General features: G+C 37.4%; 2 protein-coding genes, 1 long non-coding RNA gene and 1 pseudogene across 14 annotated transcripts in view; 3 read left to right on the forward strand and 1 right to left on the reverse strand.

The window, feature by feature from the left end:
- RSBN1 (round spermatid basic protein 1) overlaps nt 1-13,735 on the forward strand; it is a 43,249-nt gene extending 29,514 nt beyond the window's left edge. Inside the window, exons 5-8 of one of the 2 annotated variants that reach the window (XM_059883040.1) lie at nt 6,909-7,076; nt 8,426-8,534; nt 9,152-9,628; nt 11,648-13,735. In XM_059883040.1, the coding sequence (XP_059739023.1) occupies nt 6,909-7,076; nt 8,426-8,534; nt 9,152-9,625 (751 nt within the window). In that variant the 3' untranslated portion in view covers nt 9,626-9,628; nt 11,648-13,735. Of the gene's footprint in view, nt 1-6,908; nt 7,077-8,425; nt 8,535-9,151; nt 10,296-11,647 lie in introns of those variants that run through there. The other variant, NM_001206227.1, reaches the window with a different exon arrangement.
- On the reverse strand, nt 1,127-15,857 carry LOC132344856 (uncharacterized). The gene is made up of 2 exons (XR_009493886.1): nt 15,686-15,857; nt 1,127-2,101 (listed from the first exon to the last, which is right to left on the reverse strand). It is a non-coding gene; the product is annotated as an uncharacterized lncRNA (long non-coding RNA).
- A 3-nt stretch (nt 15,858-15,860) lies between these two features.
- The window catches only part of PHTF1 (putative homeodomain transcription factor 1), an 83,170-nt gene continuing 71,119 nt past the window's right edge, over nt 15,861-27,911 (forward strand). For 10 of the 11 annotated variants that reach the window (XM_059884739.1, XM_059884738.1, XM_059884740.1 and 7 more), the window contains exons 1-3: nt 15,861-16,404; nt 16,720-16,794; nt 17,397-17,453. In XM_059884739.1, coding sequence (XP_059740722.1) covers nt 16,750-16,794; nt 17,397-17,453 — 102 coding nt within the window. In that variant the 5' untranslated portion in view covers nt 15,861-16,404; nt 16,720-16,749. The remainder of the gene's footprint in view (nt 16,405-16,719; nt 16,795-17,396; nt 17,454-27,911) is intronic. The other variant, NM_001076077.1, reaches the window with a different exon arrangement.
- LOC101907853 (pleckstrin-2-like) lies at nt 17,460-24,621 on the forward strand (annotated as a pseudogene).

Consider the following 27,911-nt stretch of genomic DNA (forward strand, 5'->3'; position numbering starts at 1 on the left):
CAAGTGATCAGTGTTCGCTGAGTAAAACCAGTGATGTATAGTAATTCATATTGGCCTAACATATTTTTTGTTTGAAGCAAAATTTGTTTAAAACAAACGTAGATTAACTTACTTTAGAACTATGAGAACAAATCTCATTTAATGAGACTGAACATGGCATATATTTGCTTAGATTATGGAAATAGGAACTCAAAATTAAGGTCCCCAAAATGAGTTTTAACAGATTAGCTTTAGACCTTACCTTAAAACTAAAAGAAAAGCAACACTAGATTTAAGTATGGATAACCTTAGTACTTGGCGATAATTATGAAAATAGTTTATAAGAACTATAAATGTGAGGTGGTAGCATGATAGAACATGGCAATAAACCAAAACTTCTGCACATTGCTAAACCACAGTTTTTGTACCTCATAATGATGAATTTTGATATTCTAAATTCTAAAGTATTATATATTTATTTATTTTAGAAAGATTTATTCTATAATCTTTCCCCAAAGGAAATGATTGGTTTCCTGATTGGTAGAAACTTAAAAAACAAACATCAGATAACAGAAAAAAAGTAAAAAGGCAAAAAATATCTATAATCCCACTCATTTAGGCATGTTAACCTTTAAATTTTGGTCTATATTCACTCATAAATTTTCTTTGTACCCCGATGAATTCCTTCTTTACATGATGATTACTTTAAAATGTGTCTTATTAAGATGCAGCCATATCATCATTTCTAAATAACTGTGTAGTTTTGACTGTATGGTTGTATCAAGATTTATTTTACCAATTCTTTATTAATGTAAATTGTTTCTGTTTTTTAGTATATTGATAAATGGTATTTTGATAAACATGACAGTGGTGTGCTGGAACCAGTTTATACCAGCTCATAGGGCCATTGTTAGCCTCACAATTCCACGCTGAGTGAGGTCACGTGAATAGCTTGAAATTGGCCATGTTGGGAGTATTTGTACCACAGAAATCAGCAAATCAGCTAGTAGGTTGGTACGAAAGTAACTGCAGTTTCGGACTGTGAGTTTTAAATCATTTTAACTAGGCTCAAACACTCTTTGTTAGTCAAAATAGGAACCATTACAGTCAGCAACAGCTGTACAACCACCTACAATGTACAATAACCAACGAGAAATAAGTTTGTTTATTTCTGTAGCATAAAAATCCATGCTTTGGGATCAGCAAACACTTGGAAAGCATTTTCTGCCTCATGCTGGTTGTGGAAGCATTTTCCCTGCAAAAAGTTGTCAGGATGCCTGAAGAAGTGGTAGTTGGTTGGCAAGAGGTCAGGTAAATATGGCAGATGAGGCAAAACTTCGATAGCCTAATTCATTCAATTTTTGAAGTGTTGGTTGTGAGACGGGCGGTCAGGCATTGTCGTAGAGAAGAATTGGGCCCTTTCTGTTGACCAGTGCCAGCTGCCTGCATTGCAGTTTTCTGTGCATCTCATCAATTTGCTGAGCATACTTTTCAGAAGTAATGATTTTGCTAGGATTCAAAAAGCTGTAGTGCATCAGACCGACAACAGACCACCAGTGACCATCACCTTTTTTTGGTGCAAGTTTGGCTTTGGGAAGTGCTTTGGAGCTTCTTCGCAGTCCAACAGTGAGCTGGTTGTCACCAGTTGTATAAAATCCACTTTTCATCACACATCACAGTCCAGTCGAGAAATGGTTCATGGTTGTGTAGAATAAGAGAAGATGACACTTCAAAGGGACGCTTTTTTTGATTTGCAGTTAACTCATGAGGCATCCACTTAGTGGGCTTTTTCATCTTTCCAACTTGCTTCAAATGCCAAACAACCATAGAATGGTTGAGGTTGAGTTCTTCGGCAACTTCTTGTGTGAGGATCAGCTCTGATGATTCTTTCAGTTGGTTGCTGTCACCTTCAAATGGCCAGCCACAGTGCTTCTCATCTTCTAGGCTCTCATCTTCTTTGCAAAAACCCCTTGAACCACCACTGCACTGTGTGTACGTTTCTAGTTCCTGGGCCACATGTGTTGTTGATGTTGCGAGTTGTCTCTGCTGCTTTACGACTCATTTTGAACTCGAATAAGAAAATTGCTCAAATGTGCTTTTTGTCTAACATCATTTCTATAGTCTAAAATAAATATAAAGCAAACAGTAAGCAATAAGTCATTAGCAAAACATTAAGCAAGAAATGCACATTAAAATGATATATAACATAATCACATTTATTTAAGAATGTATTCCAGTATTAAATGGCAGGTTTCAACAATGAAAACTGCAATTACTTTTGCACCAACCTAATGCAAATCAGCCATCTCCCCCACTAAAGCCAATTACTGAACATTTATGGTACATCATTGTGGCTGGCTGGTTGGTTGATAGGTAGGTAGGTAGGTAGATATTTTTTGTGTATATGCATGTTTATTTTCTTGGTAGAAATTGCTAAAGGCTCAAAGTATATACACATTTCTAAATGACTTCCAGAAATGTACCAATTTATATTTCTACCCAATAGTAAGATAATACCCTTTCCCCTGTGCCCTCCACTAACATTCTCTTTTTTCATCTGATTGGACAAAAATGTTATTTTAATTTGCCTTTTTGAGGGGTTTGAATTTCTTCTTCTGTGATTCCCTTTTAATTTTCTTTACTTATATTTCCATTGGGATGTTGTTTCTTTTCTCTTTAGTCACAGAAAGTTTTATTCATATGTTGTCAGATACATCTTTTCCTCTGAGATTTCTTTCTTAGTGGCAAATTTAGAAAGGCCTTCTCTCATTTAGTGTTACAAAATACTCACATTTTCTCCTAGTTACATATGTGATTTCAGTATTATGTATTTAACCTGGTGTTGATTTCAGTATAGAGGGAGAGATTGTTTAACATTCTTTCCAAGTAATTAGACAGTTGTACCCACATTGTTTATTTAACAATTTATTATTTCTCCACTAATCTGAGGTACTATCAAATTTAATTTCTATCGGGATTAAATATTCTTAAGAGAGCCATCAAAAGCAGTTTGAATTAGAGTGAATAAATCAGAACTTAAACAGTAATGTCATCTTTATGTGTTACTGACAATGTCCTGTTGCTGAAAATGATGAAATCAATGCGGAAGCTGTTTAGTTATCAAGGGCACTGCAAATGAAGATGATCTTTAAATTTATGAACTCTAGAGTTAAAGAAATATATGCACAGGGTTTTAAAACATCAAACAGTATGGGGGGGCGGTTATAATTAAAACAAAATCCTGGCTACCTTTTCCTCCAGATGAAAACACCTTTTTTTCACCAGAGGCAAAAATGTTTTCTGTTTTTAATGCCCTTTTTGTTTTAAGGCTTTGACAGGAAATTTGTCAATTTCATGGTATACTGGGTAGGGATTCCTTCCTTTTGGGATTTTCCAGATAGTTAAATGACTCTTACTCTAGCCTTTTCCTCCCCCTTGTACTTTTTGTCAACTGTGCTTATACATTGTTGAGCTTAATTCATATTCTGTTTTAAAACTGTAATTAGGCTCTATATGCTTTGTCAAGAGCAGTATTCTAAAATTTGAAAGTCAGTAAATGGCATTTAAAATAATATGGGTAGTAAGTTTACTGGAGGCTAAAATTCGTATTCTAAGGTTCGAGTGGTTTGTTGTCACTCAAAGGAATAATAAACAAAAGGATCTTTCTTTTCTATATTTCACCTAGATACTGAAAATCATGCCACATTTTAGTTTGGTTCATATTTGGATCTTGCTGGTTATTTTTGAATTGTTCGGTTTTTCTTGTTTCTGATGGCCTTTTTTGAGGGGATACTACTGTACACTTTTGACCATATTTCTAATATCTTCTATTCTTTCTGTTGTTTAAGATTTGGCTTCCCAGGTAGCTCAGACAGTAAAGAATCTGCTTGCAAAGCAGGAGACCTATAATCCCTGGATTGGGAAGATCCCCTAGAGAAGGGAATGGCAGCCCACTCCAGTATTCTTGCCTGGAGAATTTCATGAACAGCGGAGCCTGGTGGGACTACAGTCCAATGGGGTTACAAAGACTTTTTTCTAAAATCACACTAACTTTCTACATGGCTTTGGCTACTGCTGCTTTTTGGCCTTTTTTTTTTTTTTTTTTTTTAAATATAGCTTCTTTGAGGGAGAATGTTGTTAGTTAATTGCATTCTTTGCTTTTATCATACCTTCAAGAATCCAGAATTTCAACCATACTGTCTGGTCTAACACATCACTTTTTACCTGGAAATCTTTTGGAGCTCTGTGGTTTTTTTAACCTCAGTGTGAAAAGCTTATTTCACAGTTACCTACCTAGTAGTTCCCATTTAATGTTTTTCTACCTAAACTTATGGTTGTCTTCTTTCTGGGTTTATTTCTTTTTCTGCTTGATGACATACTCATTATATTCTAAGAAAAGGAAGGTATTGAGTGATCATAATGTCTGAAAATTTCTTTTTCTGTTGTTAAATATGATCTGTAGTTTAGCTGGAGTCTAGAAGATGTATTTTCCTTAGGATTTTTTAACATTGCCCCAATGTCTTCTGGTATCTAATATTGTTTATGAGAAGTCTTAATTCCAGTGTCATTATTGTTCCTTTGTAAGTAACCTGTTTTCTTTTCCTCTCCTGGGAGCTTAATTTCACAATGACACATCTTTGCTTGGGTTTTTAATTCCTATTCTTACACTTTAATCCTTTTTGTTGTTTGGTGGGTTCCTTAAACTTAAAAATTCATGTCTTTTTTGATTTCTGGAAATTTTTCTTGCTTAGTTGCTTCAGTAATCTTTTCATTTCTCTATTATTTCTTTCTGTTGTTGCTTGTAACCAAAACCAATGGTTTTGGAAACTGCTGTTGGTTGAATAGATCTCCCAGTTTGATTAGCTTCATATTTCTTATTATCTTTCTGCTTTCGATTTTGGGACATTGACATTTGTCTTCTGACAAAATTCTTAAATTTCAGTGTTGTTTATTTTGTTGTTTTTCAGGCTGCTGTAGACTGTCTTCACATATCTGGTGATTCTTGGTTTACTTGTTTCTATTTAGAAATAAAGCATTGGGCTTACTGGGCATTCTTTTTGTATTTCAGTAAGGTTTGTCAATAGGTAGGTTTCACTTTAGAGTTAACAGGCATAGAAGTGGACATTAAAGGATATGTCCAAATGCCAGAGGATTATGTGAGTGTATATAGTAAGTTCAATGTGTTTAGAGAAGAACATGCAGGTATTTTTGGCTGAAAGTTTATCAGAATGGTTTTGGTTACAAGCAACAAAATTGATTCAAACTGGTTCATAAAGTAAAATGTTGTCTTGTATTTTAGGAAGTTCAGAGAGGTTGACTCTAGGCCCATATAGTCAGTGGTTCAGTGTTGTCATCAAGAAACAAGGTCTTTTCCTTTTTCCTCCTCTGTCATTCTCTCTACCTAGGCTTTGTATTTACAGTGGCTTCCATTATGGTTGTTGCTGAATGGTGATAGCAGTTCTAGGTATACATCTGGATCTGGTTATATCTAAAAAAAAGAAAAGAGTGTTTTCTTTACTACTTTCTTAGGAGCCAGGGAGCTTCCCAAAAGTCTTAGCAGATTTCCTGTCATATTGCTAGCCAGAATCGGTTTGTGCTTATTCCTGTATCAATCACTGGCAAGGGGAATGAACTTAACATAGTTTGCCAGAGTTCATCAGGATCCATCTCTGGAACTTGTGAATGAGGGTAGGGACAGAGAGACCTTATAAAAATTAAGAGTTCTTTCAAAGAAATTAAGGTGAGAGATAAATGCTGGTGGGTCACCTACATTGCCTTCTGTATGAGTTTAAATACCTGACCAAATTTCTGCCACAGGAGTGACAGCTGACAGGTTTAATTTGCAGAATTTCACTTTATTTGCTCTTTTTTCAACTGTACTTCCTTTCTGTCCATTATCCTTATTTTACTAGCCTGTTTAGCTGCCATTCCCTTCTTGTTTAGTCTAGGCTTGTGGCTTTCTCAGCTCAGTTTCATTAGTCCAAAAAGTTTTAATCATTTTTCATCTTCCAGAAATGTGTTGATGGTGTTCATTTACTGATTTATTTTCTTTGTTGCTTCGCATTCATTCCTTTACTGTCACCTTTAGATTATTATATTTAGAAGGTTTTGAGCGCACAAAAAAGGAGAAGATAATATAATAAACTCTCATGTATTGAATAGCAACAGTTACCAATTCATAGCCAGTTCTGTTTCATCTATAATCCCATCCATTCCTCCACTTCTCTTCCCCACCCTTACTACATTAGCTTGAAGTCTTTTACTTCCATTTTCATGTGGAAGCAGATGTAGATGCTCAGGTTGCCTTCTTCAGTTAAGTCTAGTAGAATGCTTTGAGACTTAAAAATGACTCCAGGTACAAGAAACATACAGCCTTGAATTGTGAATCAAATTTTCTGTTACTAGGCAACTAATCTTTTGGTAATTTCTTATTTCATATTGGAGTATAGCCAATTAAAAATGTTGTGATTGTTTCAGGTGGACAGCAAAGTGACTCAGCTATACATACACATGGGTCCATTCTCCCCTAAACTCCTCTTTCATCCAGCTTGCCCCAAAACATTGAGCAGAGTTCCCTGTGCTATATATTGTAGGTCCTCATTGATTATCCATTTTAAATAGAGCAGTATATACATGCTACAGAGCTATATATATTTGTCTATTTACAGTGTTTGTATATTCAAACACCGCATTTGTGCCAGGTCAGGATAACAGCTGTCATATTATCATGACATCATGACTGAGAAAAGGAGGTCACCCCATTCAGCATTACATTATGGCATGTCAGATGCTGATGATCGAAATTGCTGAACCTTCTCAGCCCTCATTTAAGATTTGGTATTTTAGTAGATTTATTTGTCTTACTGCTGTTAATTTTTTATGTTGCTGCTTTCTTCTCCCTCATTATTTTGAAACCAAATTGACTACAGATCAATGAATGAAATTAAAAATCTCCAGTACCTACCTCGGACCAGTGAACCCCGGGAAGTCCTCTTTGAAGATAGGACAAGAGCTCATGCTGATCATGTAGGTCAGGGGTTTGACTGGCAGAGTACGGCTGCTGTTGGGGTTTTGAAAGCTGTACAGTTTGGTGAATGGTAAGTTAATGGAACTCAATTGCAAGATTGAGTCCACATTTTCTTAAGGCAGCATTAACCAATTTGAAAAGTCGCGAACAGTTTTAATTGTGGTAAAATACACATAACAAAATGAAAATGAAAATCCTAACAATTTTTAATTTTAATGTTTGTAGTAATATTAAGTATATTCACATTGTTGTAAAACAAATCTCTAGTAGAACTTTTTCATCTTGCAGAACTGTAACTCTATACCTTTTATTCAATAACTCCTCTTTCTCCTCTCCCCCAGTTCCTGGCGAACATCACTCTATGAATTTGACCACTTTAAATACGTCATATAAATGGATTCAAACAGTTATTGTCTTTTTGTGATTGACTGATTTCAGTTAGCATTGTATCCTCAAGGTTCATCCATATGGTACCGCGTGTCATAATTTCCTTCCTTTTAAAGGCTGAATAGTACTTCATTATATGTATATGCTATGTTTTGTTTGTCCATTTGTCTGTCAGTGGACACTTGGGTCGCATCCACCTTTTGGCTGTTATAAACAAACATCTTTTCGTGGCCGTGCTTTCATTCTTTTGGGTATATACCCAGAAGTGGAATTGCTAGGTCATATAGTAACCCACTTCAGTGTTCTTGCCTGGAGAATCCCAGGGACGGGGGAGCCTGGTGGGCTGCCGTCTATGGGGTCGCACAGAGTCGGACACGACTGAAGCGACTTGGCAGCATAGTAATTCTATTTTTAATTTTGGGAGCAACTGCTATACTGGCTTTCTTACAGGTTGCAGCCTTTTACACTCACGGCCTGGTTTTAACAAGGCTCAGAACATATTTAAAAGCTGTATTTTACTTTGTTTTTCATATTTATGCCTTTAGGGTCTTCAATATTGTTGTAGAGTTTGGTTTGATCTTTAGAATTAGAGTTCAATCACAGGTTGACAGTAATATTTTAAGTTAAAGATTATTTTTTTTCCTACTCTATGCTTTGAAAACTGGAATGTGTGGTATTTATGTCTGAGATGTATTCTGGAATGTGTGGTATTTGTGTCTGAGATGTATTCTGTCCATTTCTTTCTGTCAAGATGATGATGTCCGGTGGCATGGAGATGGTGGGGCAAAGTGGTTAGATGATTTAGTCATTAAAGTTTAAGTTTTATAACAACTAATTTTAATTTTTTAAAAATCACTTTATTGATGTTTTATTTTTTTAAGTTGATGAAAGAAACAAATGTATACTTTGTCCTTAGGTCTTATGCATCTATTTCTTTGCTAGTGTAGCAGTTCCAGGAACAGGAAGATTGAAATTGTCATCATTTTCCATTATGAGATGCTTGTTTCTAAAACTTAATTTTGTCAATCTTAGGAGTGACCAACCTCGCATAACCAAAGATGTGATTTGTTTTCATGCTGAGGATTTTACTGATGTTGTACAGAGACTTCAGTTAGACCTTCATGAACCTCCAGTTTCCCAGGTAAGAACTTTTGCTTTTTCTTTGCTCTTTGAGTGAGATCTTAGAAATTAAGTATCTGTACTTATTTAATTGTGCATTTTACCTTTTAGTTGGATACATGGTATAGTGAATTTAATTTCATTTTAAAAGCTGTTTGTGGAGGATGTTGAAAATCATTAAAATGGAGCTTCCCAAGAAAAATGCTTAGGGTCTCCCTTCAGTCATTGGGATGCCAGGTGGGACTGAGGAGAGGACCCAGGATGCTCAGTTTGGGCCATGAGCAGTCTCAGCTGTTAACCAGATTGCACTGTGTGCCCTCACCTACAAAAGGCTGGAAGACAGTGAAAGAAACAGATAAATGTTGCTCTGGCATGGGGCAAAGAATATTGATATTTAGTTGCATTTTGAATTATTTAATGATTCTGTAGGCCAGTCCTAATTTTAACCTGTACTTTATTACTAGAAAAGTAATAACATATGAGGAAAAATGTATCTTAGGAATTGTAGTAAATTGTATATTGTATAGTATTGTTTGGCTTTAATTTGAACCTACTGTTTTCCTGTGCTGATTATTTTATTTGACTTAATCTTTGCATATTTTACTTTAAAATCTCATGAAACTTTTTTCCCTTTTTCAGTGTGTGCAGTGGGTGGATGAAGCAAAACTAAACCAAATGAGGCGGGAAGGCATTCGTTATGCTCGAATTCAGCTGTGTGACAATGATATCTACTTCATCCCTAGAAATGTCATTCATCAGTTCAAAACAGTGTCAGCAGTGTGCAGCTTAGCCTGGCATATAAGGCTTAAACAGTACCACCCTGTTGTGGATGCCTCTCAAAACACAGAAGGCAGTTCTAATGTGGACTGTGATTTAACTGGAAAGCAAGAATTAGAAGTTGACTCCCAGTGTGTGAGGATAAAAACTGAATCTGAGGAAACATGCACAGAGACGCAGCTTTTGACAACTGCTTCATCGTCCTTCCCACCTTCATCTGAACTTAATCTACAGCAAGATCAGATGACTCAGTCTATTCCAGTTTTAAAGGTGGAAAGTAGACTGGACTCTGACCAGCAACACAGTCTACAGGAACATTCAAGCACTCCTGTGTGATATGTACATATTCAAACACATTTTTTAACTTTTTTAAATTTTGATGTGAAGTTATAGTTTTATAACTGGCTTAAGTTAAGTTTTATTGGAGAAATCTTGCCTATAATTCTATAAAGAGAAATGACATTCCACAAATGTCAAGCATATCTTTTTTACACAGATTATGCAAAGTTAAGAGTTGTATCTTATCCCGTTAGTACAGTATGTAATAGTGGGTCTGCTGCTACTTTCTGTTTTAAGGTGTGAGGTAACAATTCAATCTCTTCTTCAAATCAAAATGAGAATTCTCTGGAATAACAGATTCTTATTTGGTAAATTAATTCACTTCCTTTAATTTTATCTTGACTTGTCTCTTGCCATTTTTGCTGTTTTTATGATAGAAGATCAGATTTATGATTTAGTACTGTGCTTTTATGGCACAGATCCAATTTCTACAGTAAAAATGGCATAGGTTGCAGGAAAGAGGTCCTGCATCTTGTACATGGGCAAGTCATTTATTTAGTTTCAACCATAAAGAGCAGGTAGTTTCTAAGGAATTCAGTGGCTCTCTGATTTCTTAACAAAAGAGAAAGCACAGCACTTTCTGATCCAAACTGTTTTTTTTTTTTTTTTTTGGTATCTGTTATTTAAAGCCCAGTGGATATTTCAATTAAAAATATCTAAAGATGAATAGTCCTTGGTCATTCATTCTCCATGGTTCATTAATCTCTTCTAGAATACTTGGTAACTATGGAAGATATTTTGGGTAAAAGAGATAATGTTGACATGATACTCTATATTGTTCTGCTTCCTAGCATCCTCACATTCTGTGTGGACACTTTTGCTTCCTAAACTGATCATGAGTATCAAACTTATAGAATGATATCTATCTTTCAGATGAGGCTGCCATATTTTGTGCATGAAACTTAGGAAAAACTATTTTTGTCACCTAGCATCAACCTCTTCATGATAAAGATCTATTGACACCTGGGTTTATTTATTATTGCTCTGTGTTGCTACTGTCTAATAAAGAATATGGCACTAGACTTCATCCTAGAGTTTCAGGTAGCCTAATCCTTATTAGTGCCTGAGTATTTAACAGTTTTTTTTCTGAACAGGCACAGTTCATATAGCTAGTAGTCTTAACTTTCTGTTATTTTAGAATGTTAATGTGATACACATTTCACTTTCTCTTAGTTAATAATATGATAGGCCTTTTGCTTATTAAAGGAAGAGTACTCCCCACACCTAAGACCAGATTCTTGTATCTACCTGGTTATAGTGCAATTTGGAGGTTTTTTTTTCCTGGAGAGTGAGATTTGGAATATTTACATTAACATAGGCAAAAAAAGATGCTGCTTCATTATGTCTGTCACCATGAAAACATAGCTGCATCTTTTGAAATACAAATATGAATTTTCTCTAAAATATTCTGAAATAGGTTAAATCTTATATAAATATTACTTTGTGCAATATTGTTGTGTAGTTAAACGCATATTAGCAAAGTATAGGGGTCACTGTGTAAACCGATAGAAAAGTAACCATCAGCAAATACTGCAGTGATTAGTTAGAATCTGTATTATTCCTTATATATATGTATATGTATGTATTCTCTGTTACAAAGGATGAAGACAAATAGAGAAACATTTCAGTGTAAACCATTTATGAATTGGAAGTGATGTTGGTTTTAGTTATCTTTGTAAATAAGGTAATTAGAATGGTATGAAGAGTAATGTGATTATTGCAGGGGTGTTTCGAAATCCTGGGTATAAATTTTAGGGTGAATTCTAGTTTATCAAGACTAGTTTTTAAGGGACCTGCCTTTGAGGGTGTTTTTTGTTATTTTAGGGGGAGGGGGTGAATCACTGAGTATGTGGGTTTGGGTTATTTCTTGTTTTTGTTTTACTGTCCAGAAGAATTTCATAGAGCTTTACCAGGCTGTGCAAAGTAAAATTCTTCTCAGGCAACATTTGCTTTTCAAAATAATCATGAAGAACAAGGTTGTTAAAGTGAAAACTTTTTATTTTTTTCTTGTCTTCCAAGATCCGATTTCCCCATCTCCCACTTGCCATCCAGCAGATGCCATCTGTCATCTAAGCTGGTCATTGCTAATAAACAAGGAGACTGTCTCCTGACAGCCAGCACTGTGTATAATCACTCAGGAACCAGCGGATCTGCAAAGACCTACAATCAAAAACAAATCCCCATTTTCTTTTTATAAAACATTCTACCCTCAACTCCAATATGAAAACAGTATAAAGATGTTTAAAATCATGTACTAATAAATTCATTGTATGTTAGAACTGCAATAGAACCGAGAGAGAAACATTTAGCTAGTAATGTATCTGGAAACTGAATGTCCTATGTGAGTATTAGATTTTAATAGCATGCTTTAAAGACTGATGAATATACAAGCGCAAGTTTTGAGTTTGTTACTGCTTTAAAGCTGTATCCTAGTTTAGCGATACAAATGATAGCAACTTTTCTAAAATTAAATTATTTGGTTTGGTGGAGTGAGGCATGGAACAATCTGGCGTCTTCTGATTTGTAAAGTAGTGATGGCAGTGAAGTTGTAACTGAAGTTTAAGCTGATCTTCCTTTTTGGTATATTATCCGTTGTGCCAACTCTTTAGAGATTACTTGCAGAATGTGGCTATAAGTTTTAGTATTTTGTGGAGCAGAGGGATATTTTTTAAATGTTCTTATGGAAAAGGATCCAGTAAATAAGTATTCTTAACTTAGTAATTAGAATGATTTTATGGTATTCACTAATCAGGAGAAAAGTCTTCCCCTTGCCCCAGAAGTCATACTGTAATTACCAGGATATACTCAGAGCAGGATTATGATTCAAAGAAGTAGCCCAAATTCATAAAGCAATAATAATAAAAACTACAGATCTGCTTTCCCCTCCAAAGTTTTAACTTTACAAATAAATTCCTCGGCTTAATTGTACTTTTAATTTGCTAATTTAAGTCTTAGGATTTGTTTCACTGGTACTTTATTATTAATACTTCAAATTAAAGACATTTGGAAGGTCCCCTTTCCCCTTAGAGACAGCTGGAATAACGACTAATATTAAAAGCTCTTGTAGGGGGAAAAAGGAGCTTATCAAATAAAATTATTTACTAAACTAAACCTTAGGAAAAGATGTTTTGCATCAGTCTTAATAGGCAAAAAGTTCATGCTTAGTGACTGGAGAGATTTTTGCTTATAGCTTTTCCCTCTATAAATACTATCTAGAATGAAAGCTAATTTAGGAACAAGACTAACATTCAAAAAACCCTTAGTGCATATATTTTTAATTATTATTAGCTCATTATTAGATCATTTATTTTCATCTGTATTTGCCATTAAAATTTATTTGCCTTTATATCTTTAGAATAATTGAGTTTGTGTCTTTCTGTTTTATCATTGCTACAAGTTTTATAAAAAGAACCTTTCACTAGTACATGCCAGAGGTTCATATTTCTGCTAAGTATTATTTTTTTAAAAACAGATTGTCGCTGTATTTATTGGTCATGCAGTAAGTAGAGGAAATGTACAAGACAGATGTTTTTCTTTAGCACATGGACCTATCCTCATCCTGAAAGTTTGTTGCTTTAAAAGCAAGTATCTCTCCATAAATATTATGGCCTTCCATTTTCTTCATACATCTTTTAGGATTCACTTGTGCATGTAGTTGAGACCAATGTCTCTTAATATAGCACTTTTCAATTCTCTCTAAAAAACTTATGTACTACTATCACATGTTGTAAATTTTCATGTAATAGTGTTTTCTGTGACTAAACTCCATTTTGATTGGCAGCTAAGACTTTTTTTTCCTGTGGCTTTAATTTATCTAAGAGGTCTTTGCATATAGATGAAATGTATAATTTGCCTGGCGGACTATTTGCGTTTTGTGGCCTTAGTTTGTTTATTGACATTAATGAGTGTTTTAAAAAGGTTTTTAATGAATAGTCTTAAATCTAAATTTGTGTGAATAATAATCCTTTTAACACAGTGCTTTTTTGTAGCTGTCTAAGTGTGTTAAATTGTTAAGCTATTTCTTTGTAAAATAGGACAATGGAATGCATAGTTTTTTTTTTTCCTGTAAAGTATTTTTTTAATAAACAAAGTCTGATTTGTCCTTTACTGATGTTTCATGACAAAATGAATAGCACATATGAATTCTAGCTACCTGGAACCTGTTTTTAAAGTATTTATCCCTCTCTCCTCTGTTTTCTGTTATTTTGTACTATTTTAGAAAATCTTGACTTTTTAAGGAAAAGGTTATAGATGCCAGGGTAAAATTTCATCCATATCAAGAGGCAGTTAGTTTGTGGGGAAGAAGGAAAACTATGCTTGGCATTGTGGCAGTTAACCCTCTTACCGCAAAAATTGTTTCATATCTGAGAGAACAATCTTAAATTTTTGATCTGGGGATGTTGATATTTTTGAAAGTGCATGCAGTGTTAGACGTTTCAGATGTCATTGCTGTATTAAGTGACATAACTCAGTGGTTTTTTTCCTCATCAGTTCTTATTTGTGTGAACTTCTCATTAATTAAGGTACCTTTCCTAAGCACTGATAGCCCTTGCTTATGATTAGGAAAGGAAAAGGAAAGGAACTGATGTTTTTTGAGTAACTATTGAGAAGGGGACGACAGAGGATGAGATGGTTGGATGGCGACACCGACTCAATGGACATGGGTTTGGGTGGACTCCAGGAGTTGGTGATGGACAGGGAGGCCTGGCGTGCTGTGGTTCATGGGGTCGCAAAGAGTCGGACACGACTGAGCGACTTAACTGAACATTTAATCCTCACAGCCTTGAGTAGGAAGGTAACAATACAGTCTCCATAATACAGGTGAGAAAACAGGCTGTTAGACCGAATAAATTACCTGAAGTTAAATAGTGGGAGCAGGCATTTGAATGCAGTTGTGGGCTCAAAGCCCATGCTTTGCTCAGTAAGAGCCTTAGGGAGCATTGTAACTTTGTAGATGGGGCTCCTGAAGGACAATTTGCTACTTACTAGTTTTCCCTGACTGCAGTTCTTGAAGGAACTCCCCCTAAAGCCTCTTTGTGTGCTAATAAAGTAAAATGCTTAATTAGTTTACTGTAACTTACCTCTTAAAGCAAATATATACAAAAAAATGACTTTTTGATTAGTCATTCTTACCGTGCTTTTCTTTAATCAGACATTCTTGAAACCCAACAGAACTTTTAGCTGTAAGGACGGGAAAAGCTGTCACGAAGCAAAAGCAGAAAGGAAACCACTGCCAATGTGTGGAATATAGAAATAAGACTGGGTAAAATGATTTTATTCTGTGGGAGTTACTTTTATCCTGGTCGATTTTCCTCACCGGTGAAACAGGGATAGTAACTTCCATTTATGTCGATTTGCTAGCTAATCTGAAATTAGCTAGCAAACATTTACAACTGCCCATCTAAGGCTTTCTAGACTGGTCTAATTATTATCTCATTAGCTTTAAATGGACCCAAATGCTACCATTGCTGGCCAAGCAAGGACACTGCTTCAACTGAGGTTAGAATCACCGTTAGAGGTCAGTGTTCCATTAATGGCCAAAAAAAAAAAAAAAAAAGGAAAGCAGCTTACTTAAAACCTTAACCCATTCTTACATATTCATTTGAGGTGGCAACCATTCCTTTCTCCTGACCTCTGTCAGCCTGCTTGAACTCGTAACCTACAAACAGTTCTTCCCCTCGCTACCTGCCCCCATCCTAATTGGGAAAGTGCCTTGGAACTGTCCTAAGCCTTGGCCCCTCTCTTTATTTACCCTTGAGCACCCAGAAAGATGAAGTCCTAGAGCAGTTGAGAGGCGGGAGAGATTTAATAAGCCGCAGCTTGTCAGGTCTTTCGTTCCAGAACAGCGTAAATTCACGAAAACATTTGTTCCTTCAGCAAAGGTTGAGAAACTTTAGGCCAGGCTCGTGCCAGACCCTAGTTTCTGACCTCATGGAGCCCCCAGCCTACTGAGGAAGGCCGACAGTAAATAATGAAGCACAAAGAAATATAAAACACAAGGAAAGACGAGTGTTGGCAAAGAAACGAACAGGGAACTATTGAAATATCTGGACCGACCTCCTTTAGATGGATGGCTGGGAAGTCATTTCTGAAGAAGTGGCCTGAAGGGTGATCTGAGGGAGCTGCTCAGGGCCTATACCGCCGCGGTGTAGCTCCCCAGCTCCTGGGTCCCGAAGCCTGGCGGAGGCTCGGCGGGAAGGACCCGGGCCGGGGGCGGAGCCAACTTCACTGCAAACCCCGGAAAGCGGAAGCTGCAGCCCGGCTGCACCGTGGTCTGCGAAGCTGCTGCTTCCCAGGTCTGGGTCGGCTGAGTCACGGCCCGGCCCGGCCTAGCGAGGACGCGTGTCCGCCGCCCCGAAGCAGCTGCCACCGGACCTTGGGACCTCTGCACTTGACTTTTCCGACCGGGCACAAAACCTTCGGCCGTTGCCGTAGCGGCTGGCAGTCTAGCGAATACCCCCTTCACTTTTTATCGCCCTCCTTTCTCAGTTCATTGTTTGGTTATTTTAGGGTCAGTCCGATGACCCTATAGGTCGGGCTTGGAGGGCGCCGGCTCTCTGGCGGCAGACTGCCCTCGTCTGGGCGCTGGGCAGCCGGCTGCCTCCGAGGCTGGGGCGGCCTCCGCGGTCTCCATGGTAACGGCCCGGCCGGCGTCTCTGCCTCGGGGGGAAGATGCGGCCTGCCGGGTCCGCCGCCTCGCCCCCGGCCTCACGGGCGGGCCGGGGCCACTGAGAAGGAAGGTCCCGGCCGCCGGACGGCGGGGCATTGGTCACCAGGTGAGTGCAGGACCTTGGAGAGAGGCGGAGGTAGGGTGCGGGTCAACTCCAGCGACCTTCCCTCCTCTCCTGCTTTCCTGCATCCCTAAACACACCCGCACAAAATCTCTCCGAGAGGCTCCGGTCTCCGCTGCGCCAGAGGGTTGTTTTGTTTTGTATGCTTTTGTTTTTGGTTTTTTTCCTGGCAGTCAGCCGGAGAACGAGACGGCCAGCAGCTTATGGAGAGGCTGAGAGAAGCGTTTTTTGACTTCTGTCCAAACTGGGAAAGTACCTTTAAACTACTGGACTCACCGACTGGTTTTCCTTCGTTTTCAGTGAAATCCCGTTCTCTGGCTGGAGACACAGATGGCCTCAAATGAGAGAGATGCTATATCGTGGTACCAAAAGAAGGTAATATCAGTGTATTTTTATTTGTAAAGCATGCTCCCTGCAGAAAGCTCCCACAAAGAATACCTATCATGTTAGTTTTTAATGAGTTTGGTAGTGCAGTGTATTCTTACATGGTATCTCAAATAGAAAACCTAGTACAAGGTCACTAGGTCTTTTGAATTCAGTTCCAGGTCCCCGCATAAGATTTTCAACCTCCTGTCTCCAGACTTCATTCACAGTGTCACAGCAGTGCTATGAGAGTTTGCTTCTCATCAAATTGCTGTTTTTTTAGACATAAAACTTTTATCTGCACAGTGTCAGCAATCTTAATGAGCTGCCCATAGCCTTTTATTTCTATTTAGTTTTCTACTGATATTTTTTCTTAAGTGGAAATTATCTTTTAAGGTTTATATTTAATTTGAAATATTTTGGACATTGTTTCCAGCTTGTTTGAATTTTGAAGGAAATAGTCTTTGGAAATAATAATTTATCCTAGCCTCAGAAAATCACAGACATTTCCCAGATATCATGTAGACACTTTAAATAGTGTCATGACTTGTGAGACTTGGCCTAAATAAAAGAATTTCCTTTCCATCATTTAAGTAGCCTGCTTCTTATTTCAGATTGGAGCATATGATCAGCAGATATGGGAAAAGTCAATCGAACAGACTCAGATTAAGGTAAATTGATTTCTTTGATTTTTTTCCACTTTGTTTTACTGCATTAATGTGTTGTAAGTACTGGATTGTACTTACTTAAAAAAAAAAAATCTGCACTTATCCACTAAGGTATTCTTTGTTCTTTGAAGTTTATAAGGAAAACAACAGTACCAGTGGGATGATAAATGACAATTAACATTTGGCCTCCATATGAGAGAAACAGAAAGGGGTAGTTGGTCTGTGATTAATTTGAAATCAAATATCCAGTATAAATGAAACTATGGCTCTTTAACTGGTGGTAATTAAGAGTTAGTTGTGGTAATACAAGGCCAATTTGCTAGACCTTCAAGGTTTTTAGGTGAAATTGTGAAAATGAACTGCCCAGGTTTTTTAGAGCATCTCCTCCTCCTTGCCTCTCTCCTCCACCCTTGCCTTTCGTCCCCCACCCCTCCCACTCCCTCTTCCTCTTTTTCTTCCTCTGCAAGTCAAATAAAATCCGTTTGTTACCTGAATCATTTTTTCAATTACTGGTTTAGAGTATCATCTTAAGTATTTCAGATTCTTAAATGTTTTTTACACTACTTTTGGATCTGAGCAGTTTCTTGGAGTTATTTCATGCTAACCAAGAAACCAAAATTGATGTGTAATTCAGATGCAGTTTATTAATTTATAATAGGGGAAGTGAAGTAAAGTAAAGTCGCTCAGTCGTGTCTGACTCTTTGTGACCCCATGGACATCAGGCTCCTCCATCCATGGGATTTTCTAGGCAAGAGTACTGGAGTGGGTTGCCATTTCTCCAGGGAACTTCCCAACCCAGGGATTGAACCCAGGTCTCCCACATTGTAGACGGACGCTTTACCATCTGAGCCACCAGGGAATAGGGGAAGGAAGGGTTAAATAATCTAATGTTCCCAAACCAGGGCTGTGGGATCAATATGTGTTGCAGGAGTTGGGGTGGGGGGTGTTGCAAATTAGTCATGGAATTGTTGCTTGGTAGCCATATGTAATTGCATAGTCTTGAGAGATGTGAACAGCCTAAAGACCATCCTGCCCTTAAAGAATATCTATTGACCTTAATATTTAGATCTACAGATTTAGGGTCTTACCTCCTTGGAAAGTACTGAATAATGGCTGGCAGATTCTTGTTTTTGGACCTTTCTTTTTTTAAAAAAAGAAAACATTAAAAAAATATTTATGTCTCGGTGTTATGTTGCTTCAGTCGTGTCCGACTCTTTGCGACCCTATGGACTGTAGCCCACCAGGCTCCTCTGTCCATGGGATTCTCTAGGCAAGAATACTGGAGTGGGTTGCCATGCCCTACTCCAGGGGATCTTCCCAACCCAGGGATCAAACCCACACCTCTTAGGTCTCCTGCATTGACAGGCAGGTTCTTTACCATTAGCACCACCCGGGAAGCCCAGTACAACTTAATAGTTGGTTCTGTTTATCTCCAAGTCAGATTGGTTGGGCTGGAACATTTAAATCCCAGCTGAAGTACTTTTAGGGCATGTTCTTTTTATAAGCCAATCAACTAATAAGTTATTAGAAATACATGGTACTTGGTTAACTTTTCATAATTTTGTATAGTCTCTAATGTTTTATAGTAATAGGAGATGGGGTTAGGATGAATAAATCCCCCAGTTTTATATTGTAGTTCTCAAATCCTGTCCTGTTGTTCTTTTGTGAGCTCCAAGAAGTAAGTAAGTCTGGTAGTAAGTCTGGTATAATGGGAAGCACCCAGTACTAGGGGTTGGATCTCCTTTTGTGAGCTGTCTCTAGTTTTGTGATCTTGAAAAAGCCCTGTAGTTTGACTGGTTTTGGTTTATTTATGTTTTAAAAGATTTTGCTTCCTAACATACAATTTCTTTACCTACTGCTTTCCTCTATCTGATTTAAATATTTCCACAACTCTTACTTCCATGCCATTTTATACATACCCTCCTTTTGGTACACTGTATCCTGTGTTATTTGTTAACCTGTGTGTTTTCATGGACCTCAAGGACAGGAATTGCATTTGTATCCCATTTTTTTAGAACATCTTGATTCATATTAGGAACTTGGTATTTCTGTGTTTGATTAAAGCCAACCTATTATATATATTTTTAATCATTGTTTTCTCATAAGGTAATCTTAACACCTCCTTAGTTTAGCAGTGGAAAGAATAAAATTAAAGAGAACTCTAAAATTTACTGTTAAGGTACCAAGGCTTCCCAGGTGCTAACAATACAGTCAAGACACACATAGCTCTTGCCTTCATGAATTTCAATCTAATGGTGGTGGGAGAAAAGCCAAGTTTTTAAGTATGTTTAAGTCTTAGATGAAAACTGACAAAAGTGTAGGTTACAAAGAAGTATTTAATGCAATTTAAAACAGATTACACAAATGTAATGATTTTTGAAAACAAAAAGGAAAAAATTTGAAAACAAAAAATAACATCAGATGACAATATAATTAGAAATTATATAATAAAAATATAATTCAAAGTTATAAAAACAAATTTAAAAAATCAACTTGGATCATGCAAAGTGGTAGGCACTGTACTATAAACATTTATTGAGCTACTGTCTTTAAAGCATTTTGCTAGGTGCTGATTATGAGGAGAAAAAGTATTTACAAACAGAAGTATAACAGTTGTATAAGGGAAGAATAAGTAGCCCAATCTGGTTGGAGTATAAAATATGTAAATGAGATGATAGATTGTAAGTCAGTTTGGGGCTGAGTTCACTGTTATAAGAACTTCAGACACTATATTATAGAAAATGAAAAAAATGGTATGGTTTTGAGTAGAGGAGGCATATCATATCTGTTTTTTTGGAGGATAGAAATAAAAATGTAGTTATAACAAAATTTGTAGAGGGCTTCCAAAGCAATGCTTGATGAAATTATATCACTCTAAATGTCTATATTAACAACAACAAAAAAATGTCTAGATTGATTAGGAAGGAAGAGTCACAATGATTCAAGCTAATATGAAAATAATCAGAAATAAGTCAAAATAAAGTGGAAGAAATATAAAAAATAAAAGTAAAACAAATGTTTATGTATTTTTCATTTAACCAATATTTGTTAGCAGCTACCTATTATGTGTAGGCAATAGGCTAGGCAATGTGTCTGTATAATGATGAACAGAAACGTTTGATTTTTTTTTTACATGGAGCTTATGGTAATGTGGGAGACAAAACAATAGTAAGATTAATCCTAGTAATGAATAAAAATTGCTTTGTGATAAATGCTAAGAAAGAAAGCTATTATTTTCAAGCTGTTATAACAGGGAAATGGACCTAGTCAAGGAAGTCAGAGAAGCCTTCCCTGAAGAATTGATGTGTCAAATGAGATCTGAAGGATAAATAACAGTTAATTAGGTCAAGAACAAATACACGAATCCTACACAAATTCTTTCATAAAGCCGAGGAGAAAGTGTGCTTCCCAACTCATTTTAGGAGACCAGTATTACCCTGATTACAAAGACAGCACCAGAGAATTTGTTGTAACTATACTACAAAGCTACAGTAATCCAAACAGTATGGTATTGGCATAAACATAGACACATAGATCAGTGGAATAAAATAGAACATCCAGAAACGAACCTACACTTATATGGGCAATTAATCTACAACAGAGAAGGCAAGAATATACAATGAGGGAAGGACAGTCTCTTCAATAAATGGTATTGGGAAAGCTGAAAAACTACATGTAAAGACTTAAGCTGGATTGCTCTCTCACATGATGCACAAAAATGAATTCAAAAGAGATTTAAAACTTAAATGTAACACCTGAAACTATAAAACTTCCAGAAGAAATCATAGGCTGTACAGTCTTTGACATTGGTCGTAGTAATATTTTTTTGGATATATATTTTCAGTCAAGGGAAATAAACCAAAAATAAACAGGGCTACAACAAACTAAAAGACTTCTGCACAGTAAAGGAAACTATCAATAAAACGAAAAGACCACCTATTGAATAGGAGAAGATATTTACAAATGGTTTATCCAAATATACAAAAAATTCATACCAGTCAACATCAAAAAAAGAAACAACCTATTATAAAATGGACAGGGGATCTGAATAGACATTTTCCAAAGAAGACATACAGATGATCAAGAGACACATGAAAAGATGTTCAGCATATTAACCATAAGGGAAATGCAAATCTAAACCACAGAGAAGTATCACCTCACATGGCAGAAGGGCTATTATCAAAAAGACAGTAAATTACAGTTGTTGGTGAAGATGTGGAGAAAAGGGAACCTTTTGCACTGTTGGTGGAAATGTAAATTAGTGCAGCCACTATGGAAAACAGTGTGAAGATTCCTTAAAAATAGAACAGCCATGTGGTCTAGCAGTTCTGCTCTTGGCTGTTTATCTGAAGGAAACAAAAACACTTAATTAGAAAAGATACATGCACTCCTATGTTCATAGTAGCTTTGTTTACAATAGCCAAGATACGGAAGCAACATAAGTGCTCACAACAGAGGGATGGATAAAGATGTGGTATCTATATACAATGGAATATTATTCAGTCATATAAGAATGAAATCTTGCTGTTTGTGACAACATGAATGGCCGAGAGGATGGGATTCTGAGTGAAATAGTCAGAGAAAGACAAAAACTCTATGATTTCTCTTAATATGTGTGATCTAAAAAATAGATGAACAAACATAAAACAGAAAAAAGGCTATAGATGTAGATAGAGTAAACAGGTGTTGCCAGAGAGGGGTTACAAAGGGAAAGAAATAGGTAAGGGAGATTAAGAAGTACAAACTTCCAGTTGCAGAATGAATGAGTCACTTGTATGAAATGTAGTGTGGGGAATATAGTCAGTAATTATGTAATATCTTTGCATGGACAGATGATAATTAGACTTAAGTTCAGTACATCCTGAACTGTATAAAGGTATGAAATTACTGTGTTGTATAACATACTGTTTTAGGTTAATTGTATTTCGAAAACAAACTCAGAGAAAAAGAGATCAGGTATGTGATTACCAGGGGTGGGGAGTTGGGGGAGGGGTATTGGATGAAGGCAGTCAGAAGATACAAACTTCCAATTATAAGATAAATTAGTACTAGGAATGTAATGTACAACATGATAAACCATAAATAATGCTTCTATATGTTATATATGAAAGTTGTTAACAGAGTTAATCCTAAGAGTTTGCATCACAAGGAAAAAAATTTTTTTTCTGTTTTTTTAATTTTGTATCTATGAGATGGTAGATGTTCACTAAATTTATTGTGGTAATCATTTCATGATGTATATAAGTCATATCATTATGCTCTGTACTGTAAACTTAATATGGTGTTGTATGTCAATTATATCTCAATAAAACTGAAAGAAAAAAGTCCTACCTGAGACATAATATGGAGTTTTTAGTAACTATCATACTGATTTATTTAAAAAAAAAGAAAGAAAATTTGTCCTAAACATATACATTGGCCCAAAAATGTAAAAATCTTTAATAAATTATCAGCAAACCAAATTCAGTAACATACAAAATGGATTATCTACTGTGACCAAGTGGGATATCTGAGAATGTGTCATTAGTTTAAAATTATAAGATGATATAATATACCATATTAATGGAATAAAGGATAAAACCACATGATCTTTTTAGTAGAGACTAAAAACATTTGACAAAATTCAGTGCCCATTACTGATGAAATAGTAAGTAATTTTTTCAGTCTGTCAAAGGATGTCTATAAAAAACCCACTATAGTTAGGGAGTGCGTTGTCTCTCAAATCAGGAACAAAGCAAGATGTCTGCTCTTAACATTGATTTAACATTGTACTAGGGATTCTAGCCTGTGCAGTAAAGCAAGGAAAAGAAGTGAAAGGCATTGAGATGCAAAAGAAAATGAAAATTGCCTTTATTCATGATGACTTGATCCCCTATTTAGAAAATCCTGACATTACTAACAATAAATGAGTTTAGCAAGGCCTCTAGATTTAAAATCAATATACAAAAATTATTTGTATCTCTGTATATTAGCAATGAGTATTCCAAAAATGAAATTAAGAAAACAGTTTACCCCTATTTCTATAGAGCTCAGGGGTGACTCCAGATTCTTGAAATCCTTTCCGATCAGCTTGATTTCCTAAGTATTAGTCGAGAGCAATGTACTGGGTGCCAGGCAGGCACCTGGTTAAGGCTGGGAGTGGTGGCAGATGGGCCGAGACGGAAGGGGTCACATTGTCCACAACTGGAAAGCACGGTGATTCATTCTTCGGCAGAACACCCTGCTATACTACAAGTTCGAGGGGGGTCGGAAAGTGACCCCTCCCAAGGGCCGCATCCTTCTGGATGGCTGCACCATCACCTGCCCCTGCTGGAGTATGAAAACCGACCGCTCCTCATTAAGCTGAAAACTCAAACATCCACGGAGTACTTCCTGGAGGCCTGTTCTCGAGAGGAGAGGGACGCCTGGGCCTTCGAGATAACAGGAGCCATCCACGCGGGGCAGCCGGGGAAGGTCCAACAGCTTCATCTGCTGAAGAACTCCTTCAAGCTGCCCCCTCACATCAGCTTGCATCGCATCGTGGACAAGATGCACGACAGTAGCTGCGGAATCCAGCCAAGCCCCAACATGGAGCAGGGAAGCACGTACAAAAAGACCTTCATAGGCTCCTCCCTGGTGGACTGGCTCCTGTCCAACAGCTTTGCAGCCAGCCATCTGGAGGCTGTGACGCTGGCCTCGGTGCTCACGGAGGAGACCTTCCTTCGGCCAGTAGGCACCTGAAGCATGGGAGCCATTCGCTCGGGGGATCTGTCTGAGCAGTTCCTGGATGACTCCACAGCCCTGTACACATTTGCTGAGAGCTGCAAGAAGAAGATAAGTCCCAAGGAAGAAGTCAGTCTCAGCATCATGGAGTTAAGTGACACTGTGGTGAAGCAAGGCTATCTGGCCAAGCAGGAAGAGAACTGGCCAGTGGGTGGGTTTTCTCTTCGTGGCTCCCTGGTGTCAGCTCTGTAGGATAATGGCGTTCCCACTGGGGTTAAAGGGAATGTCCAGGGAAATCTCTTCAAAGTGATTACTAAGGATGACATCCACTATTATATTCAGGCCAGCAGCAAGGCTGAGCGTTCAGAGTGGATTGAAGCTATCAAGAAGCTAACGTGACAAGGACCTGAGGGAATAGGACTGAGATTCCTCCCTCTTACCAGATGACACAGGATTTCCCAGACAATGGGAGTATGTTAAGATTTGTAACTTTTTATATTTTGTACTGCTTTGGAGTGAGATTGGTGGAGTTCCTTAAAGTTGGCAGTGGTGTTGTTGCCTTCCCCACCTTCATTTAACCTGTAAATGCTGAAGCAGCCCTGTCAGCACCTTGACTTTTGCCCATTATCACAACCAGCCATTCCTTGGGTACCAAAGTAGGTCTCCCTTGTCACACTAACTGGCCATGTAATACTGAACAAAACACTATAACCTCATGATGGAGCTCTCGGAAATGCTGTAAGCACCTCTTAACTCCTTTGGAATGAATAAAAATTGACACTTGTAAAAAAAAAAAAAAAAAAAGAAAACAGTTTATTCACAGTAGTATCAAAAATAGTAAAATACTCAAGAGTAAGTTTAACATAGCATATATAAGACCTGTACACTGAAAACTACAGAACATTGCTAAGAAAAATTAAAGATCTGAAGAAATGGAGTAATATTTCATGTTTGGGATCTGAAAGGCCTAACATTGTTAAGATGGCAATCCTCTAAATATATTAATATCTATAGATTCATTATAATCCCTTTAAAATTCCAGCAGTCTTCTTTTTCTTTTGGTAAAAATTGATAAGCTAATTCTAAGGTTGATCAGGAAGGCAAAAGACCTACAACATTCAGGATAACTTTAAGAAGAACAGAATTTGAAGGCTGACTGCATCCCAAGGGCTTCTCTTGTGGTTCAGCTGGTAAAGAATCTGCCTGCAATGCTGGAGACCTGGGTTTGATCCCTGGGTTGGGAAGATCCCCTGGAGAAGGGAAAGGCTGCTCACTTCAGTATTCTGGCCTGGAGAATTCCATGGACTCTCTAGTCCATGGGGTCGCAAAGAGTTGGACATGACTGAGCAACTTTCACTTCACTGGATCCAAGATTTACTGTAAAGCTGTAAGTAATTCAGATAGTATAGTATTGACATGAGTAATAGATCAGTGGAACAGAATAGAAAATCTAGAAATAAATCCTTACAGCTTTGATAAATTGAGTTTGACAAAGATGCCAAAACAATTCAACGAGAAACGATAGTCTTGTCAACAAATGGTGCTGGTACAATTGGATATCCACAAATATAAAAATAAACTTTTAATTCTTACCTCACATTGTATACAAAAATTAATTAAAAAGGATCGTGGGCTTAAGGGTAAGAATGGAAAGTCTGAGGTTTTGTAAAAGAAAACATAGAAGATCGTTCTTACCTTAAGATAGGCAAAGATTTCTTAGAAAAACGGCTATGAAAGAAAAAAATTTGATAAATTTGGCTTCATCGAAAATTAAAACCTTTCTTCAAAATCCCATTTTAAAAAAAGAAAAAGCAAGCCATGGACTGTGAGAAAATATTTTCAAATCGTACACTTACTAATATGTGGAGCATTTGTATCTGTGATACATAACTCCTACAACTCAGAAGACAGAAAACCCAGTTTAACCTGGGCAGAAGATTTGAATACATATATCACTAAAGACAATAGCTGAAATGATTGGGCCTGTCCAAAGGTGCTCAACGTTACTAGCAAAGTATGAATTAAAACCACAGCGAGATACTATTATACACCTGTTTGCTGTGTTCAATCGCTCAGTTATGTCCGACTCTTTGCAACCCTATGGGTTGCAGCATGCCAGGCTTCCCTGTCCTTCACGATCATCCAGAGTTTGCTCAAAGTCATGTCCATTGAGTCAATGATGCCATCCAACCAGCTCATCCTCTGTCGCCCCCTTCTCTTCTTACCCTCAATCTTTCCTAGCCTCAGGGTCTTTTTCGACAAGTCGGCTCTTCGCATCAGGTGGCCAAAGGATAGAGCTTTAACATCAGTCCTTCCAATGAACATTCAGGACTGAATTCCTTTAGGATTGGCTGGTTTGATCTCCTTACTATCCCAGGGACTCTCAATTCTTTGTCATTCAGCCTTCTTTATGGTCCACCTCTCACATCCATACATGACTATTGGGAAAACCATAGCTTTGACTATTGACCTTTGTTGGCAAAGTGGTATCTTTGCTTTTTAATATGCTGTTTAGGTTTGCCATAACTTTTCTTCCAAGGAGCAAATGTCTTAATTTCATGGCTTCAGTCACCATCCACAGTGATTTTGGAGCCCAAGAAAATAAAGCCTGTCACTGTTTCCCCATCTATTTGCCGTGAAGTGATGGGACTGGATGCCATGATCTTACTTTTTGAATGTTGATTTTAAAGCCAGCTTTTTCACCCTCCTCTTTCACCTTCATCAAGGGGCTCTTTAGTTCCTCTTCACTTTCTGCCATTAGGTTGGTGTCATCTGTATATCTGAGGTTATTGATACTTCTGGCAATCTTGATTCCAGCTTGTGCTTCATCCATCCCCACATTTCACATGATGTACTCTGCGTGTAAGTTAAATAAGCAGGGTGACAATATACAGCCTTGATGTACTCCTTTCCCAATATTGAATCAGTTCATTGTTCCACGTCTGGTTCTAACTGTTGCTTCCTGACCTGCATACAGGTTTCTCAGGAGTCAGGTAAGGTGGTCTGGTATTCCCACCTCTTTAAGAATTTTCCACAGTTTGTCGTGATTCACACAGTCAAGGGCTTTAGGATAGCCAGTGAAGCAGAAGTAGATGTTTTTCTGGAGTTCCCTTTCTTTTTCTGTGATCTGATGGTTCTTGGTGATTTGATCTCTGATTCCTCTGCCTTTTCTAAATCCAGCTTGTACATCTGGAAGTTCTTGGTTCAGGTACTGTCAAAGCCTAGCTTGATGAATTTTGAACATACTTTGCTAGCATGTGTAATGAGTGCAATTGTGTGGTATTTTGAACATTCTTTGCCATTGCCCTTCTTTGGAATTGGAACGAAAACTGACCTTTTCCGGTCTTGTGGCCAAGGCTGAGTTTTGCAAATTCGCTGGCATGTTGAATGCAGCACTTTAACAGCATCATCTTTTAGGATTTGAAGTAGCTCACCTGGAATCCCATCACCTCCAGTAGCTTTGTTCATAGTAATGCTTACTAAGGCCCAGTTGGATGTCTGGCTCTAGGTGACTGATAACACCATCCTGGTTATCTGGGTCATTAAAACCTTTTCTGTACAGTTCTTCTGTGTATTCTTGCCAGCTCTTAATACCTTCTGCTTCTATTAGGTCCATACCGTTTCTGTCCTTTGTTGTGTCCATCTTTGCATGAAATGTTCCCTTGGACTCGATCATTTTCTTGAAGGGACCTCTAGTCTTTTCCATTCTATTGTGTTCCTCTATTTCTTTGCATTGTTCACTTCACCTGTTACAATGAC

Source organism: Bos taurus, chromosome 3 (assembly GCF_002263795.3).
Source record: "Bos taurus isolate L1 Dominette 01449 registration number 42190680 breed Hereford chromosome 3, ARS-UCD2.0, whole genome shotgun sequence".
NCBI lineage: Eukaryota > Metazoa > Chordata > Mammalia > Artiodactyla > Bovidae > Bos > Bos taurus.